The following is a 22,657-nucleotide window of genomic DNA, read 5'->3' as shown; positions in this document are numbered from 1 at the left end:
ACGTTTCCAAGCAGCATAGCAGTAATGACTTTATGAACTTCTTCACTTATAATATTGATAATATCAGGGAGAAAATTATAACTATGCAACCGTCTACTAAAGTATCATATCAGGCATTGCATTGTAGTGTCCTTAAGGACAAATTTGATTCATTCATTGCTATAGACCTTATGCACCAGAGAAACGAGGGCGACGCCATCTTTAGAATATTGTCTTTTAACTTCCGTTTTGCGGTCGCTCTGTATATTTCTATGGCACTGCTGTCCAGGAGTAAGTAGCTTTTGAAGTGGATTTACTTAATGTAAAGTTAACGAAAGTTATCATGAGGACTGTAATGTTTAAAGCAGATGACTAAACAAATGTCAGTCGACCGAGAAGATTTTAAAACGAGCCGTTCATTAATAAACACGCAAAATCGCTGTGGAAATGCAGACCGGAAGTCAAAAGACAACGAGCGCAGCGCTGAAAAGGGGCGGGGCTACATAAGGTCTATAGGAGAGGAAGAATTTTCTGAACTTGTTAAATCATCTAAATCGACAACATGTATGTTAGACCCTATACCGACTAAGCTACTGAAAGAGATGCTTCCAGAGGTCATAGATCCTCTTCTTAATATCATTAATTCATCTTTGTCATTAGGATACGTACCAAAAACTTTTAAGCTGGCTATGATTAAACCGCTTGTTAAAAAAACGCAACTTGATCCTACAGAATTAGTCAATTGCAGGCCGATCTCGAATCTACCTTTTCTGTCAAAGATACTAGAAAAGGCAGCATCTCCACAACTATGTTCCTTTTTAGAAAGAAATGATATCTGTGAGGATTTTCAATCAGGATTTAGACCGTACCATAGTACTGAGACAGCTCTCATTAGAGTCACCATGATTTGCTCTTATCATCCGATCGTGGTTGTATCTCTCTATTAGTGTTACTCAATCTTAGTGCTGCATTTGACACTATCGACCACAACATTCTTTTAAATAGACCTGGAAATTATGTTGGTATTAGTGGAATTGCATTAGCATGGTTTAAATCATACTTATCTGACCGTTATCAGTTTGTAGCAGTAAATTAAGAGATGTCTTATTCATCAAAAGTTCAGTATGGTGTACCACAAGGCTCAATAATAGGACCGTTGTTGTTCACTCTGTACATTGGGAGATATCATTAGGAAGCATGGCATTAGTTTTCACTGTTATGCTGATGATCCTCAGCTCTATATTTCTTCACACCCTGACGAAACTTACCAATTCACAAAATTAACGGAATGCATAGCTGATATAAACAAACTGGATGACTAGCAATTTTCTACTACGTAATTCTGAAAAAATAGAGATTCTAATTATTGGACAAAAAACTTTGTCACGTAATAACCTAGAATACTGTCTAACACTTGATGGCTGCTCTGTCAAGTCCTCGTCGTCGGTTAGGAACCTGGGCGTGCTCTTTGATACCAATCTTTCATTTGAAAGTCACGTGTCTAGTCTCTGTAAAACCGCATTTTTTCATCTTAAAAATATATCTAAATTACCTCATATGCTCTCAATGAAAAATGCAGAACAATTAGTTCATGCGTTCATGACATCAAGGCTAGATTTTTGTAATGCTATTATGAGTGGTTGCCCGGCACGCTTGATAAACAAACTACAGCTGGTCCAAAATGCAGCAGCTAGAGTTCTTACCAGAACCAAGAAGTATGACCATATTAGCCCGGTTCTGTCAACACTGCATTGGCTCCCTGTTAAACATCGTATCAATTTTTAAATATTGCTGATTACTTACAAAGCACTAAATGGTTTAGCTCCCCAGTACTTGAGCAAGATCTTAACGCATTATAGTCCTTCACGTCTATTGCGATCTCAAAATTCCGGCCAGTTGATAATACCTAGAATATCAAAATCGACTGCTGGCGGTAGATCCTTTTCCTATTTAGCACCAAAACTTTGGAACAATCCTCCTAACATTGTCCGGGAAGCAGACAAACTCTATCAGTTCAAATCTAGACTAAAAACACATATCTTTGGCCTAGCATACACATAACACATTAAAGACTTCTATAATTCAATATTAGGCTGTATAGATTAGGTCAACCGGAACTGAGAACACTCCCCATAAATCCTGATGGCGTCTACGCTAATATTAGTCTCTCTGTTTATCCGAGGTTTACCGCTGTCCGCCGGATCCAGGTCGTATCCAGATCTGATGAAGGGCCTGAGCCTGGACACGATGACAACGCAGTCCTGAAGTGTCAACCAGTCCCTCCCCTGTGAAGGCCTCCTTCCCTTCCCCTTACCTCAGTACAGATAAAATGTTGTCGGGATAATTCCGGTTCCCGTGGCTACGCAGACGTGCTAAAAAAATTCTGTATTATACATTTTTAAGGCCAGACAAGTAGTTTATTGAGGGTTGATTTGTAAAGAAGGACTACATGCCTGCGCACATATATATTCAAATGCGCATACCTTTGGCCTGAACACGTAATGCGCATGTGCGTTTTCACGGGTTTGTGTTTTTGAGGTTAGCGCAGAGATAACGGATAATCGTCTGCACCTTCGAAACCTATTTCAGGGAGTGCGTTCTCGAGACACCAGGCACTGACACTGTTTGTGCGGATGGGCGGCCTGAGCGCATTAAGGGTTTTCCTGTTAGAATGGTGTTGTCACACGTAGGAGGCAGCACAATCCTAGCAACCTGCGTACCTTTCTGGTTTCTTCTAGTACTTTATTCTCTTTTCCCATCGGTCTCTGGAATTGCCAGTCCTCTGTAAACGAAGCTGATTTCATTACATCTAATTCTAGTCATTCAGGTCTCAGCCTATTGGCCCTGACTGAGACCTGGACCAGACCAGAGGACGCTGCCACACCTGCTGCCCTTTCCACTAACTTCACTTTCTCACACACCCCTCGCCTGACCGGAAGGGGTGGAGGTACTGGTCTTCTCATCTCAAACGATTGAAAATTGTATCATTTACCACCTCATTTGAATCGCATTCAGTTACCATCACTAGGCCTATTAAAATCCATTTTGTAGTATCGTCCACCAGGTCAAATTGGCAGTTTCTTGGAGGAGCATGATGTGCTACTCTCATAGGGCCGTGCGATATAGCAAAAAAATATTATCACGATATAATGTTTCATTGTTCAATGTATCGTTCGTTTTTTATTTATCCACATTATTAAGGCAAACAACAAATTGTATTCGTTTTAGCAGGCAAAAACAAAATTAAATGTAAACAAAAATATCTTCTTTATGTCTTATATTAAGATAAAAAAGTATGTGTTAAAGAAACTCTTGAACTTAAAATGTTACAAAATGTGTGCAATGTTAAAGTGTAAATGTAGAACAATCAAGGCAATCTTTGAGGTATCAACATCTGAAATAAGTAGGAGTGTAATGGTTCACAAAATTCACGGTTCGGTTCAGTTTGATACGACACAGTGGTGTCACGGTTGGGTACGTTTTCGACACAGCAAAAAGAAAGAAACGCCAGAGAAATTTCCTTGATTTAAAAAAGAAAAGAAAAAATGTATTAAAAGAAAAAATATTTTTTTAAGCTGTTTTACATAATAATAGTTTTCTTACATATTGAAACGTTATAAATGGGGGTAATCTTTGAAGGATGAACAAATAATGTTTTGGTCATCACATTAAAAAATAACATTTAAATTTGACAATATTTGAGTTTTGAAGTGCTGGAAAAAGATGTGTGACATACTTGAGAGCATTTTACTATTCCTGCCAAACTTAGAATAGAATAGAATAGAATCGGGCATTTATATAGCGCTTTCATATGTACTACTGTACACCCAAAGCGCTTTACAATCATATCAGGAGATCTCTCCTCAACTACCACCAGTGTGCAGCATCCACTTGGATGATGCAACGGCAGCCACAGTACAACGGCGCCAGTGCGCTCACCACACACCAGCTATAGGTGGAGAGAGGAGAGAGAGTGATAGAGCCAATTCACTCTCTCTCTTCTTAGATTTAGAATCCCCTTCTTTCCACCACCTGATCAGCTCTCCACACTAGATACTAACAGTGCAACTGATTTTCTCCACTTTAACATCCTGCTTAGACAACTTCTGCCGCCTTTCCTCCAGGCCAGCCTGCACCACCCCCTCTGCCCCCTGGTTATCTGGTGTTCTCCGCGAACATCATTCTAAACTCAGGGGTGCAGAGAGGAAGTGGCGCAAATCGAAAGATCCTACTAACCTTGGTCTTTATCATCCCTCCTCTCTTCCTTCTCTGCTAATATCTCTACTGCTAAAATGACTTACTATAACAACAAATAAAAAAAAAATTCTGACTCTTGCATGCTTTTCAAAACCTTCACCTCTCTTCTCAACCCTCCTCCTCCTCCTTCATCAACACTAACAGCTGACGATTTTGCCACATTCTTCATAAATAAAACAACCACCATCAGCGGCCAATTTACCAAACCACAAACTGACACACACATCTTACCAGCTAACACACACATTCAACCCTCAGTCTCTCTGCTTTCAGAAGCAGAAGTCTCCAAACTCCTCATTTCCAATCGCCATACTACCTGTCCGCTTGATCCTATTCCCACTAATCTACTTCAAGTCATTTCTTCCTCAGTTGTACCTGCACTCACACACATCATAAACTCCTCTCTTCACACAGCATTTAAGCAGGCTTGGGTAACCCCACTGCTTAAGAAACCCACTCTAAATCCAACACATCTGGAAAACACTTGAACGAGTTGTTTTCAACCAGATCTCTTCCTTTCTTAAACAGAACAACCTCCTGGACAACAACCAGTCAGTTTCAAAAGTGGACACTCAACTGAGACTGCCCTGCTCTCGGTAATTGAAGCTCTGAGACTGGCAAGAGCAGCTTCCAAATCCTCAGTTCTCATCCTGCTGGATCTGTCTGCTGCCTTTGACACAGTTAACCACCAGATCCTCCTTTCAATTTTAAAGACGAAGGGCATCTCGGGAACCGCACTACAATGGTTCAAGTCCTTCAGGGTGTCGTGGAGGGGTGAGATGTCCAAGACCAAACATCTAGTTACTGGGGTGCCTCAGGGCTCAGTGCTTGGACCACTTCTCTTCTCCATCTACAAGACATCACTAGGATCTGTGATTCAGAAAAACATGGCTTTTCCTATCACTTCCATGCTGATGACACACAACTCTACCTCTCATTCCAGCCTGATGATCCGATGGTTGCTGCTCGTATCTCAGCCTGCCTGACAGATATTTCTGGCTGGATGAAGGACCACCACCTTCAACTAAACCTTGCGAAGACAGAGTTGCTTGTGGTCCCGGCCAACCCAACACTACACCACAACTTCTCCATTCAGCTAGGTTCATCATCCATAACTCCATCAAGGTCAGCCAGGAACATTGGAGTTGTGATTGATGATCAATTGAACTTTACAGACCACATTGCTAGAACTGCCAGGTCCTCCAGAATGCCTTATACAACATTACGATGATCAGGCCCTTCCTATCAGAGCATTCTACACAACTCCTTGTCCAAACACTTGTTCTATCCAGACTGGATTATTGTAATGCTCTCCTGGCAGGTCTTCCAGCTTGCACTATCAAACCTCTGCAACTGATCCAAAATGCTGCAGCTAGAGTAGTCTTTAACGAGCCAAAGAGAGCACACATTACTCCTCTCCTCACGAAATTGCACTGGTTGCCAGTTGCCGCTCACATCAAATCCAAGTCACTGACTTTTGCCTACAGAACAACCACTGTCTCTGCTACTACCTACTAAACTCATTTACTCAGTACAACTCAAACTTAAACTCAGTACAACCCTACTAAACTCATTATTTCAGACTTACCTGCCATCCAGAAACTTGTGCTCTGCAAGTGAACGCCGTCTTGTGGTGCCATCTCAAAGAGGCACAAAGTCTCTTTCTCTGACCTTTACCTGGTCTGTTCCATGCTGGTGGAATGACCTGCCCAACTCAACCAGAGCTGCTGAGTCCGTGGCCCTTTTCAAGAAACGGCTGAAGACGCATCTTTTTTCGGCAACACTTAATCCATTAATAATAACACTTTATCTTCTATTATACATCTATTATCTTTATTTTAAAAAATGTAATAAAAAAAGTACACGTACTGCGTTAGATTAAACTGGGATGGGTTATAGCACTTGCATATTGCTGTCCTTTTGTTAGTTTAACTGCTTCTATGGTTCTCATTTGTAAGTCGCTTTGGATAAAAGTGTCTGCTAAATGAATAAATGTAAATGTAAATGTGTACATATCATTTGCTAATATTAAATAGTTTTATGTATATATCAGCATTATAATGGCCATCCGCAGCATATAGATACTGGTAAGCCTATCTGCAAACACTATCAGTCAGGTCCTGCTTAAGCACAATTAAAAGCAATAAGTGCTTACCACAGGTCGAGAGAAGTGGTCTTCAGCCAAGCCCAGATCCATTGCACGGTCTGAACTCTGAGTTTTGGATTCAGAGGAAAAGATCTCCGACCTCACCTCTGTGGACACAGGATATTGATTCAGATCACACACTGATCTTTCCGCTGAGCAAGAGCTCCTGTTTACAACGGTGTGCAAAATAACATAAATAAATACTTGTACTGTACATAAAATAATGATTTGAGCTATTTGAGTTAAATTATTTTAAAATGTACCTGTATAGTATCTTTGTCATGTCTTTCCTTCTTAGCAATAAGAACAACTGACGACTTGAATTAAAATAAAATGAACCATTTACTATAATGAACTACTAAAATGAACTATTTTACAAGTTTCTAAACAGTATTACATGAGGATCATTCAGTGCATATTGAATCATTGACTCAATTCTAACAAAGCATTAAAGGAAAATTAGGTAAAACTTTACTTAGCCAAAGTTAAAATTCATTATAATATTTGCAGATTCCTTGTTACATCTGAAATTGGTTGTTTGTCATGTGTTTTAATGCATGATACTTTCTAAAGGTGTGTTCAATTAATAGATAGATACATAACATATTATAATATTCCATATAATATAAACTGATCAGTTTCATCTCCTCAGCATCCCAGATAGCTTAGAAGAACTTGATATTGCGACAGAAACTTTTGATTCTCTCTTTTCCATAAAATAGTCCAACGCCGTGGTACAACGAGCACACTCGGACCCTTAAGAGAGCGGCCAGAAAAATGGAGCGCAACTGGAAGAAAACAAAACTAGAGTTTTTTTCACATTCATGGAAAGAGAGCACGATTGCGTACAGAGAGGCCTTAAAGGTCCCATTGCATGAAAATTTCACTTTATGAGGTTTTTTAACCTTAATATGAGTTTCCCTAGCCTGCCTATGGTCCCCCAGTGGCTAGACATTTTGATGGGTGTAAACCAAGCCCTGGGTATTTTTGAGAAAATGAAAGCTCAGATGGGCGAATCTAGAAATCTTCCCCTTATGTCGTCATAAGGGGAAAGGTTACCTCCCCTTTCTCTTCTTTGCCCGCAAAGAGAATTTGGCCCGCCCATGAGAAAATGAGCTGCGCAAAAGCGATATTGGTTTTTCCTCGAGAGACATCATGGCTTGCAAACGAGCGAAGCATGGCAGTTGCTCAGTGTTTGGATGTACTGTAAGAATTGATAAATTAGGAAATTCCAGACAGTATGTTTCTGGGTTGACCAGACCCTGAGAGGACAAAAGGACCTCTCTGGAGATTACCATTTGAACTGGCCCTCGTGCACCATTGAGACGAAAGTCTCACCTCCGAGTCATCCTAATCTACATCTCTTTCCCTCTCCCCTCACCCCCTCTCTCTCATGCTCAGATGATCACCTGGTTTCTCCCAAGAAAATGTATAGTTTAATGTGAATGATTATCACAGAGTATTTTCATGTTTGGTATCATTTAAAATGTCACAGTGCGACTGGTACAAATGTCCTATTTCCAGAATAAGTAAAACACAAGGTAATAAGGTTTTTGAAGGTTTATGGATAACTAGCATACAAGGAGGGGTTGGCCTCTAGACAAATGGTCTCCCTACACCCAGAGGTGCTACCTCTGAATGCAAATTTCTTTTGTTAGTACATGTTTACATGTGAAAGAGGTCTGGCTATTTAATGAAGTGCAGCAGGGAGATCGGGGCCCCTTTTCTGTACTTCAGATTGGCCCGTGAGGCTGAGAGATAGATCTCTCAGCCTCACGTATTTCTTAAAGTTGGGTTTGCATCTTCTCTCTATTCCAGAGCATTTGATGTTTTGTATCGATTATCTTTGAATTGATTATGAAATTGGCATGATACATTTACCTGACAAAATAAATCCTTATATGTGATTATTCTAACTGATCTTGACATCGTTCATTTAATGGTTAAAAGGAATAGTCAAACATTCGCTCACTTTTAGTGAGGCACAGATATTATTAAAACCTTTCATTTATGGAGTCAGATGAATTAACGAGTAAATACATATGATTAATGTATTACGAATTTAACCAACCAATACTTTGCATGAGTGAGGACAGAACACGTGATAACCTTCCCCGTGTATTGGCGAACCGGCAGATTGGACCAATATAGCGGGCCTTACAAAATGGTGACCTCGAGACGTGATCTCAAAACAGATCAAAACAGTTTCACGAGAAACGTCCTCTCCAGCAAGTATTGGGATTTTAAAATCAACAAGAGGTTTGAACATCTTCTCTTTCTTCCGCGGTTGTGGTAAGTCAATTTTCTTTGCATTTTTAGAAGTGATGAAGAAATGTTTGCATTGTTTACGGGTCGGAATTAAAGCCCTTTGTTTAGAAATGTGATGCCGCAGCCAGATGAAGAATGATTCGATTTTAAAGATCTTCTTGCTTTGCCTAAGCAACAAGAAACGAAACCTAAAGTGAGAATAACATCTTCCAAATAATTAGTAACTCGATGAAGAGCTGAACATGTAAAGCCTAAAAGTTTTAAAAAAATCAGCCGCATGTTTTCCGGGCCGGCCATTGTTGTATGGGCTTAAAACTAACCAGCAACACGTGAAAAGAATGAGCAAACTAACAGAAAACAGAGAAAGAAAAATCTAAGTTTGTAAACGATCGGAAAACACGTGATTTTATAAATAAAAAGGCAGATTGATGCATTGTTTATGAAAAGAAAATTTTGGGAAAACAGGATGATATGATTTACAGGCTAAAACTCAAATATCAAGGATAATGCTAAATGCTATTGTCAATGCTAAGCCATGCTGCGCTCAAGGCTAATGCTAAATGCTATTGTCCATGTTGCTTTCAAAACGCTCAAGGCTACGCTAAATGCTAAAGCCATGCTGCATTCAAGGCTAATGCTAAAAGCTTAAACTTTAACACCGATGGGATTAAGAAGTATGCAATGATTCTGTTTGGATTTTCAAATTTGTAGTTGTGCTTAACACATTGTGCTAGAACACACTTTATAGTGGTTTGTGCTACGAAAATGTGCACATAGGCTAGTTGAGTTTATATTACCACAAGGTTGCGTCAGAGATTAGCGACGGCTAAAAACTGATATCAGGAAGTGTGCGGGCTGCTTGGATGAGAGGATGGGTTAGTTTGACTAGGATCAGCAAGATGCTGGTTGATCAGCCTAGCTTGAACGCTTCCGATGACTTCTGTTCTAATTTAAAGTTACTCTAGAAAAGTGTGCGTGAAAAATCACGGGCTTGGCTAATTCAAAGCTATTAAAGAGAAGTAAAGTTGATCTGCTGGCGTCTTTAATGGTGGCCAAAACTTACTAAAGTAAAACGATTGAATTAAGTTCCTGAAGGGCATCCAAGAGGGCTACTGAACATATCTTTGATTGTTGCGCGTGTACGGCAAAATCCTAGATATTTAGCCATTGCCTCAGCTTCTGATCTTCGGGACTGACCACTTGTGTCATGCATCCTTAGGAGAAGGACTGCAAAGCGATATAGTTTCCTTATCTATAAACAGAAAGATATAAAGTAAGAGTAAATAGAAGAATCAAACGTTAAAATGGCCATTTAAAAAGACTAAATGAGAAGAAAAGGTATTTGAAACCTAGCAAAGAAAAAAGAGAAACAGCAAATGTACATCTTATCAGCCCTGAGCCAAAAAAGCCCTTTCATATTCAAATGTATTGACATGAGAACAAGCTGAGATTTGACCATGCGTTAAGTTGTTCCGGAGACTCTTAAGAGACCGAAAACAATATAATTGACTTGTATTGTTAGATAATATAATTATATTATAACTTGAATTATAATAAACATTATATTACACTCGCCGAGCAGAACAACAATTGGAGAAGTGTGACTTTCGTCATTAAAACTGAATTTATAAAACAGAATTTAATTTGTGTGCTACCCAGTGCCAAAAAAGGGGAGGGGTATGCTTTTATTTTTCACCGTTAGAAAACACGGCTAGAATTGTGGCACAGGTAGTTTGCATTGGTGAAAGCATTAATGAGAGTACAGAAACTGTGTTGCAATGATAAGATCTTCATTCACGCGATCAACAGGCTGTCATCTGCTCAATGCTCATCACTGCAACCTTTTATGTGATGGGAATAGATCTAAATACTTAAAAAACTTCTCACGATTTGTTAATTCCGATAGCTATAATAGTAAAAACGTATAATAGCTGTAATAGTAAAAGTTTTCGAGAGAGTTCCACATGTAATGCAAGATATTTCATATGCAAGCATGTCAGCCAATCACAGCAGTGGGCGTTTACACTGAAGTCTCACAGCAGACACGCCCCTTCAAACAGAGCGTTCAAATCAGAGGCTTAAATCAGGCTAAGAAATACGCCTTTTATTTCTAAATTATAACAACTTTTGATCTGACTTTTGATACTAACATTATAAGGGCACCCCAGGAAACATTCTCAAAATAATAAAATAACCCATGCAATGGGACCTTTAAAAGCTGCTAGATCTGCTTATTTTTCAACCCTATTAGAAGAAAATAAACAAAAAGGTATTTATTTGAAACAGTGGCTAAATTAACAAAAAATAAAGCTTCAACCCCAGACGTTTCCAAGCAGCACAGCAGTAATGTCTTTATGAACTTCTTTACTTACAAGATTGATAATATCAGGGAGAAAATTATAACTATGCAACAGTCTACTACAGTATCGCATCAGGCAGTGCATTGTAGTCTTCTTAAGGAACAATTTGATTCATTCATTGCTATAGGAGAGGAAGAATTTTCTAAATTATAAATCATCTAAATCGACAACATGTATGTTAGACCCTATACAGACTAAGCTACTGAAAGAGATGCTTCCAGAGGTCATAGATCCTCTTCTTAATTTCATTTATTCATCTTTGTCATAAGGATACGTACCAAAAACTTTTAAGCTGGCTATGATTAAATTGCTTGTTAAAAAAACGCAACTTGATCCTACAGAATTAGTCAATTACAGGCCGATCTCGAATCTACCTTTTCTGTCAAAGATACTAGAAAAGGCAGTATCTTCACAACTATGTTCCTTTTTTAGAAAGAAATGATATCTGTGAGGATTTTCAGTCAGGATTTAAACCGTACCATAGTACTGAGACAGCTCTCATTATAGAGTCACAAATGATTTGCTCTTATCATCCGATCGTGGTTGTATCTCTCTATTAGTGTTACTCGATCTTAGTGTAGCATTTTATACTATTGACCACAACATTCTTTTAAATAGACTCGAAAATGATGTTGGCATTAGTGGAATTGCATTAGCATGGTTTAAATCATACTTATCTGACCGTTATCAGTTTGTAACAGTAAATGAAAAGATGTATTATCGATCAAAAGTTGGCGTATGGCGTACCACAAGGCTCAGTACTAGGACCGTTGCTGTTCACTCTGTACATGCTACCCTTAGCATGGCATTAGTTTTCACTGTTATGCTGATGATACGCAGCTCTATATTTCTTGACGTCCAGAAGAAACTTACCAATTAAAAAAATTAACAGAGATTCTAATTATTGGACAAAATACGTCCTCACCTAATAACCTAGAATACTGTCTAACACTTGATGGGCTGCTCTGTCAAGTCTTCGTCGTCGGTTAGGAACCTGGGTGTGCTCTTTGATACCAATCTTTCATCTTTCATTTGAAAGTCACATGTCTACTATCTGTAAAACTGCATTTTTCCATCTTAAAAATATATCTAAACTATTTCATATGCTCTTAATGACAAATGTGGAACAATTAGTTCATGCGTTCATGAAATCAAGGCTGGATTACTGTAATGGGTGGTTGCCCTGCACACTTAATAAACAAACTACAGCTGGTCCAAAACGCAGCAGCTTACCAGAACCAGGAAGTCAAGTCAAGTCAAGTCATCTTCATTTATATAGCGCTTTTAACAATGTAGATTGTTTCAAAGCAGCTTTACAGAGATAAACGTATAATTTAAGGTAACAGAGATTGTTTTGGGTTTATAGCGGTTCTTTAATAGTTATTTTCCAGCTAAAGTTAGTTTTGATTGATTCGTTTCCGTCGCAACGATCATTTGATATTAAATTAGGGGCCGCTAAGACGACACCATTCTCTTTACACAGACTTTAACTCGAACCTGTGATAAATGCTGATGGCGTTCACATGCGCATTAAGAATTGGTTCTATAGTTATGTGCGTTTGAATATATGTGTGCAGGTTTGTAATTCCCTACAAACCAAGCCTAAACAAAGTACTGGTCTTTCCTTATAAATTTTGATACAGAATTTTATTTTATTTTGTCACTTCGGGGTAGGTACGCGAAATGAATTTTCCCGACAACGCTTTATCTGTAGAGTGGTAAAGGGATCCTCCATAGGGAGAGACTAGTTGGCACTTCAGCACAGCGTTGTCATCGGGTCCAGGCAGAGGTCCTTCGTCAGATCTGGATACGGCCTGGATCCGACTAGCTGCGGGAAAACCTTGGGATAAACAAAGACACTAAAATTAGCGTAGATGCCATTCTTCTTATGATGTAACGAGTACATCAGGATTTATGGGAAGTGTTCCCGGTTCCGGCTGACCTAATCTATGCAGCCTAACATTGAATTATAGAAGTCTATAATGTATTATGTGAATGCTAGGTCAAAGAGATGTGTCTTTAATCTAGCTTTGAACTGACAGAGTGTGTCTGCTTCCCGGACAATGTTAGGAAGACGGTTCCAAAGTTTTGGTGCTAAATAGGAGAAGGATCTACCGCCAGCAGTCGATTTTGATATTCTAGGTATTATTAACTGGCCGGAATTTTGAGATTGCAATAGACGTGAAGGATTATAATGCGTTAAGAGCTCGCTTAAGTACTGCGGAGCTAAACCATTTAACCAAAACCTAGCATACACATAACACATTATAGACTTCTATAATTCAATGTTAGGCTACATAAATTAGGTCAGCCGGAACCGGGAACACTTCCCATAAATCCTGATGTTCTTGTTACATCATAAGAAGGATGGCGTCTACGCTAATATTAGTCTCTCTGTTTATCTCGAGGTCTGCCGAATACAGGCCGTATCAAGATCTGATGAAGGACCTGCGCCTGGACACGACGACAACACCGTCCTGAACTGTCAACTAGTCACTCCCCTGTGAAGGCCTCCTTCCCTTTCCTTTACCTCTGTACAGATAAAACGTTGTCGGGATAATTCCGGTTCATGTGGCTACACGGAAGCGATAAATTCTGTATTATAATTTTTTAAGGCCAGACAAGTAGTTTGTTGAGGGTTGGTTTGTAAAGAAGGACTACACGCCTGCGCACATATATATTCAAACGAGCATACCTATAGACTAGACATATAATACACATGTGCATGCTGTCAGCGTTCTCACAGGTTTGCGTTTTTGAAGTTTGCGCAGAGATAATTTTTTTTGTTTTTTTTTCAAGGCTTGTACCTTGGAACCTATTTCATGGTTTGCGTTCTCGAGCCACCAGGCAACTGCTTTGTGCAAATGAGCGGCTGGAGCGCATTAAGGGTTTTCTGTTAGAACGGTGTCGTGTAAGCAGCCACTAAGTTTATAACTAATGATCGTTGTGACAGAAGTGAATCAATCAAAACTAACTTTAGCTGGACAATAACTTTATTCTAGAGCTGCTGTAAAGCCAAAACAATCTCTGGCACTGTAATTTCTTGTCATCACTGTAAAGCTGCTTTGAAACAATATGTATTGTTAAAAGCGCTATATGAATGAAGGTGACTTGACTTGTTGGTTCCAGAATTATTTTTTTCCGTTCATTTCACCCATAGAAAAAAAAAAAAAAAGTCTTTGTTAAAGAGTTATAGACAATGAACCAAGCCAACCAGCTACAAGGGTAATTACAAAATTACAAACTTTGATTTCAAGCAAAAAAGTATTTGAAAATCGAAAAAAGGTACAAAGGTGTAAGTATTGTGCCAGTAAGTATTGTGCCAGTATACGGTAATACGATACAGTATATCACGATAATGAACATGCACGATATTGTTATCGTGGGCACTCCAAAATACCATGAATAATCATTTATTACTACTTACTCTTTTTTATTTTTTTTACTCTTACTATTTTTAGAATGCATTTTAAAAATACTTTTACCATCAACAATTTTAAATGCACAACACCGCTGTATGTTGCGTCAAAGAGGCATGCGCACTCTTGTTTAAACAAACCCAACATGGATGAGCAGAGCATGGCAGAATGAGTGAAGGAGACGCGCTGAATGAAAATGCAGATTCTCTGATATCAGATGCCGCTGACGGAACAGCAGAAATGCAGCCGTTACCCCAGTAACCCCGTAAACAAAGCAGCTACGTTGCTTTCTGTTTCTGAACAGTAAATGTTTTAAACAGTTATTCAGATTTTTGTATTTGCAATGTTGCTCATCGCAGCACTTAAATACTTAAAGACTTTTATATTTTTTAAGATTTTTATATTTTAATCTGTACAACAACATGCCCTAGATATTGATTGAAAATGCTGTGATTCTTTATTATTGTTCGGTAACACATTAAGGTTCCATTAGTTAACATTAGTCAATTCATTAGTTAACATCAAATCAAATCAAATCAAATCACTTTTATTGTCACATCAATAACAGCACGTGCCGTGTGGAGTGAAATTCTTGAAAGCGAGCTCCAGACAGTGCCGAAACATACTTGTAGACAACAATATATAAATGTAAATGCACAATATACAATTAGATATGCTCAATATACTCTACATAGATTACAATTAGACATACTTTATAGATAACAGTACAAATTATACATAATATATACACAATAAATATAAGAAAAGTACAGATTATACATAAAATACACTTAAAAAAAACCACACAAGTACACATAATGCAGTATAGCAGTATAGATGTGAATTGGATTGGGATTGGTGATAGCAGATAGATTATTGTATTAAAGTGCAATGTGTGCTACAGTAGAGTCCTGTATGTTGAACTGTGGTGTTGGAGTTAAAGGGTAACTCTCGCCAAAATTGAACCTAGGCTCTTTTTATTCATCTACCCGAGTCAAACTTTCGTGTAAAAGCATAATTAGAATGGAAACGCCACTTTTAAGATTAACCGTATTTCCGTTTTAGGTCAAAATGCCTTTTGAATGGGAGTGTGTGGGGCACTTCTATGATAGCATAAAAATTTTGACAAAATTTTGTCAGTCAAAAGTAGTTGATCTCTGAATGCAACGTAACATGAGGAGAGTAAAGATGGAAAGCTCCTAAAGCTTGTTTCCATATAAATTCACGGATCATTTTTTATCTAAGTTATCATGCTTTTCATTGAAATTACAAGTTCATGACATTTCCTCATTCAGTTCATTACGTTGCATTCGGAGATTGATTACTTTTAACTGACAAAATTCCAGTCACCGGAAACACTAACTGATAAAGTGGGTCGTACAAAACCTTTCTTTTTAGTAAAGTTTATGTACACAAACAATGTAGTCAATGCTCAGGTTCATGTATAGAGCCCCTGGTGATACTTCGAGCACAGTTTTATGTTGTGTCGAGCCTTCTTAGTGTTTTAAAAATAGCGATTTTGATGCTATCATAGAAGTGCCCCATGCACTCCATTTCAAAAGGCATTTTGACCTAAAACAAAAATACGGTCAATCTTAAAAGTGGGGTTTCCATTCTAATTATGCTTTAACACGAAAGTCTCGGGTAGATTAACAAAAAGAGCCTAGGTTTAATTTTCAGTCTTCTGAAATCCACCACCAGCTCCTTGGTCTTGTCGATGTCGAGTGAGGTGGTTCCCTGGCACCATTATCTCAGAGTGCGCACCTCCTCTCTCCTCTCTCCTCTCATCGTTGTCAGTGATCAGGCCAACCACCGTTGTGTCATCAGCGAATTTGAAGATGACGTTGGAGCTGTGTTTAGCTGCACAGTCTTGTGTGTACATGGAGTACATGAGTGGGCTAAGAATGCAGCGCTGAAGAGCACCAGTTATATGTTATTGTCCATTCTGATCACCTGACGTCTGCCAGACAGGAAGTCCAAGATCCAACTGCACAGAGATCTGCTCAGGCCCAGAGCTTGGAGCTTCGCAACGAGCTTGGCAGGTACAATGGTATTGAATGCTGAACTGTAGTCCACAAACAACATTCTCACATTAGTGTTCTTATTTTACAGGTGGGAGAGAGCAGTGTGAAGGGTGAAGGTAATAGCATCATCAGTGGGTAAACGGTAAATATAAACTGAATGAAAAATACTTCTAAAGCATTTATTATCTTAGTTAATGTTAAAGGGTAACTAAACCCCTGGTCAGAGCCTGACTCCACCCACTGGCAATATTTGAAAAATGCTGGAAAAGTGGGCAGACGACAGTGGAGATAGAGGGGACGCAAAGTACATGCATCTCATGAGTTTTATCGAGTTGATGTCAATAGCGCGCGCTCTCTGTATGCATATTCATATTTTGCCGCTATGTGGAAAAAATCCAGCAAAATGCGCCGGCGCGTTTGTTGACCCCAGAGGATTAACTTTAGCCTAACCATAAATTGTGATTATATACTGTATAATAACACTCACATCAAGACGCCGCTGCGGTGGTGGAGTCCATGCAGGAGGAGCAGTGTTTGGCACTGCGTCGCTTTTCAGCGCGAGCTGTGTGGAGAAGCCTATTTCCACCTCTATTGCGTTGGAGAAGCAATCCCGCGTAAAATTCAGGTTGCACACTTGAGCTCCACTGGCGCCTAATTTCCAGTGCCGTTGCAACCAGCAACACTACACCTACGTACCCTCCTGACCACTGTACCAAATACAGATAAATCTACGCTAACTTGAAGCTATCCTAACTGATGCCATACTATGCGTGGTAGCTCGTACCAAGGGAGGGCGTGGTGAGCTGGAACCTGCTTACGTCACGCAGTACCGCTTGCGTCACGCAGCACCGCAAACATCCAATAGGAAAATTCAACTGCAGTAGCCACCATTCAACCTGAAGAGGGCAGCACTCAGACGTTTTTAGACCATATATTGTAGAATTAAAACACTTTATACCCAAATATCAAAAAAATTACTCGAATCAATGAACAGCACTAATAAAGCCCCAGTCTTAGAGATCATTAACTAAAAAAAGTTGGTTTAGTTACCCTTTAAGCAATTGCTCATTGTTAATGTCAAGTGATACCTATTGTTGTTTATAATTCTATTGTTCTTTAATCTGTTTGAAACATTTATTTACTTCATATATTTTTTTGAGTGTTGCTTTATTGTATCTATATGTTCAATTATTTTTGTTAAAAGAAAAAAGTTATTAAACCTGTCATTGTCACAGATTCTTAGTTTCATTATCATGGACTTTTAGTTTATTTTCACCAGTTTCCTGTCTTCATTTGTTCAGTTTTCCCACCACTCTTTAGTTGTCATGTTAATTCATTACATTAGCACAGGTGTTTATCAATATTTCATTCATTTGGCTTGTACTTAAAGGGTTAGTTCACCCAAAAATTTAAATTCTGTCAGTAATTACTCACCCTCATGTTGTTCCAACCGCGTAAGACCTTCGTTCATCTTCGGAACACAAATTAAGATATTTTTGATGAAATCTGAGCCATGTTTCACTCCTCCATAGGCTTCCAGTGTGACCGAAACTTGCTGGCCCAGAAAAGTTATTAAAGAGATCGTTAATATAGTCCAAGTGACTCCAGTGGCTCAATCTTAAGTATATCAAGCGACGAGAATACTTTTTGTGCGCAAAAACAAACAAAAATAACGACTTTATTCCACTATTCATTTCCTTCTCTCTGGATGTCTAGTTGGTTCGCGTAGTGTTTTTGCGCAGCGCGTCTGTGTTACACGTCACCACGTAGGCTCACTATTGGCCGACGCCAGTCATGTGTGTGTTGCGTGATGACGTGCAACACAGACGCGCAGCGCAAAAACACTACGAGGCCCAGAGAGAAGGAAATGAAAAGTGGAATAAAGTCGTTATTTTTGTTTGTTTTTGCGCACAAAAAGTATTCTCGTCGCATGATAAACTTAATGTAGTGCCACTGTAGTTACTTGGACTATTTTAACGATGTTTTAATAACTATTCTGGGCCGGTGAGTTTCGGTCACACTGGAAGCCTATGGAGGAGTCAAAATTCTGTCAGATTTCATCAAAAATATCTTAATTTGTGTTCCGAAGATGAACGAAAGACTTACATGGTTGGAACAACATGAGGGTGAGTAATTACTGACAGAATTTTCATTTTTGGGTGAACTAACCCTTTAAGTTGCAGTCTTTTCAGTGTTCTGTGGTCCATTCTCATTAATGCATGAGTTGAATTATGTCTGTATTTGTTGATTACCTTCTGAGTTTATTATTAAAGACTTTTAACCTCTTCTATTCGTATTCATCTGCTTTTACTTTTTTTTTATAACTTTGCGTGACAGTTATAGTATGACAACACTTTTTTTGCAACTTATTTCAATATTGTGATTATACCGTATACCATGATTAAAGCTCCAGCAATTATTGCAACATAAATTTTTATACTGTCACATTAGTTGCAAGACAATGTACTTCTCGGCTTTAGTGAGGAAAAGAACTACAATCCAATGAAGTTTTGCAAAAAGCATAAATCGAATTAAAAATATTGGAGAAATATGAAACTACTCATTTAAAAAGGTTGATTATATATATAAATCAAGTGCTTTGGCCAACGTGTGACTCCTCAGGTCCTACTAGCCCCGCTCTGTGTGTGCCGAACCTGGGTCCGCATATGTTACAGCACCCTTTAGTCTTACAGAATCTTGCAAGTGCTTTGGCCAAAGACACACAAAGCATCATCCCATTTTCATCAATTTCCTCCACGCAAGCCTGTGTACGGATCTAATTCCATCGTCAAGTTTGCAGACGACACTACGGTGATTGGTCTCATCAGCAACAACGATGAGACTGCCTATAGGGAGGAGATCAAGCACCTGGCCACATGGTGCACCGAAAATAACCAGCTCCTCAACACCACCAAAACGAAGGAGCTCATCGTGGACTTCAGGAAAGTGTCAAGAGGCACACACGACACCATCCACATCAATGGAATGGCTGTTGAGCGTGTCTCCAGTTTCAAGTTCCTGGGGACCCACATCTCGGCGGACATGACCTGGACAACCAACACCTCCAGCCTGGTCAAGAAGGCTCACCAGCGCCTCTTCTTCCTGAGGACACTGAGGAAGAATCAGCTTTCCTCCACTATCCTGGTGAACTTCTATCGCTGTGCAATAGAAAGCATCCTGACCAACTGTGCTACAGTGTGGTATGGGAGCTGTTCTGTTGCAGAGCGCAAGGCACTGCAGCGGGTGGTGAAAACCGCCCAGCGCATCACTGGGACTCCACTACCTGCCATCGAGCACATCCAGAGGAAACGCTGTCTGCATCGAGCTCGCAGCATCCTTAAGGACTCCTCTCACCCAGCCCACAGACTGTTTTCTCTCCTGCCTTCCGGCAGGCGTTTCAGGTGCCTCCGGACCAGGACCAGCAGACTAAAGAACAGTTTTTTTCCCCAGAGCTGTCTCTTTATTAAACTCTAACCCTCATTGATCCCACTCCCCTTATATACTGATTGACTCTCCTCTCCCTCCTCACACCTGCCTCCATTTTGTTATTTGCAATACTATAATGTTCATTTGCACTGCTGACTGTTATTACAGTAACAACTGTTTACATATGCATCTTGCACTACTACCTTGACTGGAATATGCTCATTTGCACTGCCGACTGTTTATTTACAGTACCGACTGTTATATATACATTGCAATATCGTACCTTAACTGTAATATGCAATTACTTTCCACTGCACTCACTCGGATAGCTTCTGTCCAAACTTTATTTGCACTACTTTAAATCCATTGTTATACTGCTCATTAGCCTAACTTATACATATATCTATTTGTAAAATTCTGTTTATAGTAATATCCATCTGTATATTATGCTCACATTCTGTTTATAGTAACAGCCATCTGTATATATATTCATAGTACATATCTATCTGTAAAATTATGTTTATAGTAACAGCCATCTGTATATTATATTCAGTACATATCTATCTGTAAACATCCTGTTTATAGTAATAGCCATCTGTATATTATTATATTCAGTACATATCTAGCTGTAAATTCTGTTCACAGTAATAGTTATCTGTATATTATATTCATAGGACAATCTATCTGTAAATTTTTGTTTATAATAGTATTCAACTCTATATTTATTCAGTACATATCCATGTTCTGCACTTATGAACCACTGTATATCCTGCACTTGCTGCTATTGCACTTCTGGTTAGACCTAAACTGCATTTCGTTGCCTTGTACCTGTACTTGTGTAATGACAATAAAGTTGAATCTAATCTAATCTAATCTAATTTGTCTTTCCGTGAAGCAATATCAGTGTTGCAAAAGCACATTTCTGTTTTGTGTGATGAACTGTCACAGAAAAGGGAGTTCTGTATTCTGCTCTGACCAGTGATTTACAGTACTGCAGCTGACGGCATGTGATTTTTCTGCTTCTCTTGACGAATCTTGTTTTTATAATGGCTTCTGGTAGCTTTGGCTGCCTTTGGGAATACTTGGCTTAATCAGTTGTGTGGTCTTTCCTCTGTTCAGAATTTCAGAATCATAACTTCTGAGACCTTCCACTAATTTCTTAAGTGCATATTGAATCATTTACTCAGTTCTAACAAAGCATTATTAAAAAAGTATTCTTACAGCTGAACAACATAACATCAAGTTTCAGTTATTATTATTTTTTTAAAAAGATTATAAATTATATTATTATTTAGGGATGCACCAAAATGAAAATTCTTGGCCGAAGCCGAATTTCAAATGCAGTTTTTCAAATTTTTTCCATTTATCAAAATGTTTTTTACTATTTTGTCTTACTTTTCGGGGCAGTTGTGGACTAATGGTTAGAGAGACTGCAGGTATTGAGATTCGAACAGAGGTGCCCTTGAGCAAGGCACCTAACCCCCAATCGCTCCCCGGGTGCTGCAGTGAATGGCTGTCCACTCCCCCGCTGCTCCGGTATGTTCACTACTCACTGTTCCTAATGTGTGTGCACTAACTTGGATGGGTTAAAGGCAGAGGACAAATTATCAGAGTATGGGTTGCCATACTTGGCCTTTACATCACTTCACTTCACACTTCACTTTCACTTCACTTTCAAAGAAAAAAATCAATTACAAAACTACAATTTAAAAATATTAATTTAAAACAGATTTTTTTTTTTTTTTTACATTCCAGCAGACATTATACCAAAGCACAATATAACTTAAAATAAATAAATTAGTCAAATAAAAATATTTTTTATCTGGCCATCCTTTTTGAGCCCCCTTCTTGAATAGCCTATTAGGCCTATAACTGACTGCTGAAAGAATGTAACATACTCTGTACGCCTACAACAAAAAAGTGCATTGAAGAGTACAAAAAACGTGGATGAACCCACAACAAATTAATAATCGTCCTAGACAGGAAAAGTGGCAGGTTCTTCTTTATGAAACGTTGCTTCTCTGTTTTCTCACATGAAAGTTGGTTCCTCTTCTCATCGGTGACATGAGATGCAGCGCTAAACAGTCGGTGCCTGACTGTGCATGGAGCAGACAAGTACTTAGGACCGGAATTGTTAAATATTTAAATACTGCAGGTTTTTTTTTTACAGTTGTTCATTTCAAAACAATGATGCCTCAGAGATAATGAAATGGTTCAGCCACAGATGGAGTGGGTGTGCTGGGACTGGGAGGAGGAACTTTCCTTTTCTTTTTCAGAAACTGATTCCACACTGCCGACATGTTAGCTGCATTTATAAAGCATGTGCGTCTCTCACTCTACGTTGGTTGCTATATGAACGTGTCATCAAAAGCATCATTGTTCTGTCAAATTTATTTTCCTATTTTCGGCCGAATCATTTCGGTTGCCGAACATTCAGTGCATCCCTAATATTATTACGATTTTATATCGATTATTATTACTCTAATGAATTTACCAAAATCTTAAAGCTTCAGCTATTTAAATAGTCCATTACAATGTACAAAACAATCAAAATTAAGTATTCCAGAGAATAAGAATTAGTACACCAATATCATAGAGCCAAAGTACTGTGTGTATATGTAAGAGCTCTTCCTCAAAAGTATGAATTTTTTACTTTATAAGTATATAAAAGTATATATAGTGTGAGCAGAAATATGTGAACTGCACACAGTGTGTAATGATGTATATGCTATCATGTTTTATTTGTTTTATGGTGATACTTTTTCATGATTTTTTGAT

At 38.8% G+C, this 22,657-nt stretch overlaps 1 protein-coding gene across 8 annotated transcripts in view; it reads right to left on the bottom strand.

The window, feature by feature from the left end:
• Nucleotides 1-22,657, bottom strand: part of def8 (differentially expressed in FDCP 8 homolog) — a 115,448-nt gene that overhangs the window by 53,182 nt on the left and 39,609 nt on the right. For 7 of the 8 annotated variants that reach the window (XR_014627474.1, XR_014627475.1, XR_014627476.1 and 4 more), the window contains one exon: nt 6,392-6,489. The exons of the other annotated variant lie outside the window; for it this stretch is intronic. Coding sequence is in view for 4 of the 7 variants with exons in the window: in XM_084409650.1 (XP_084265776.1) it covers nt 6,392-6,489 (98 nt within the window). In the remaining 3 variants the exon portion in view is untranslated. The remainder of the gene's footprint in view (nt 1-6,391; nt 6,490-22,657) is intronic. 8 annotated transcript variants of the gene reach the window in all.

This window comes from Rutilus rutilus, assembly GCF_951802725.1.
Source record: "Rutilus rutilus genome assembly, chromosome: 5".
Taxonomy (NCBI): domain Eukaryota; kingdom Metazoa; phylum Chordata; class Actinopteri; order Cypriniformes; family Leuciscidae; genus Rutilus; species Rutilus rutilus.
The sequence above is the reverse complement of the archived record's forward strand: the minus strand, read 5'-3'. Positions and strand labels throughout refer to the sequence as shown.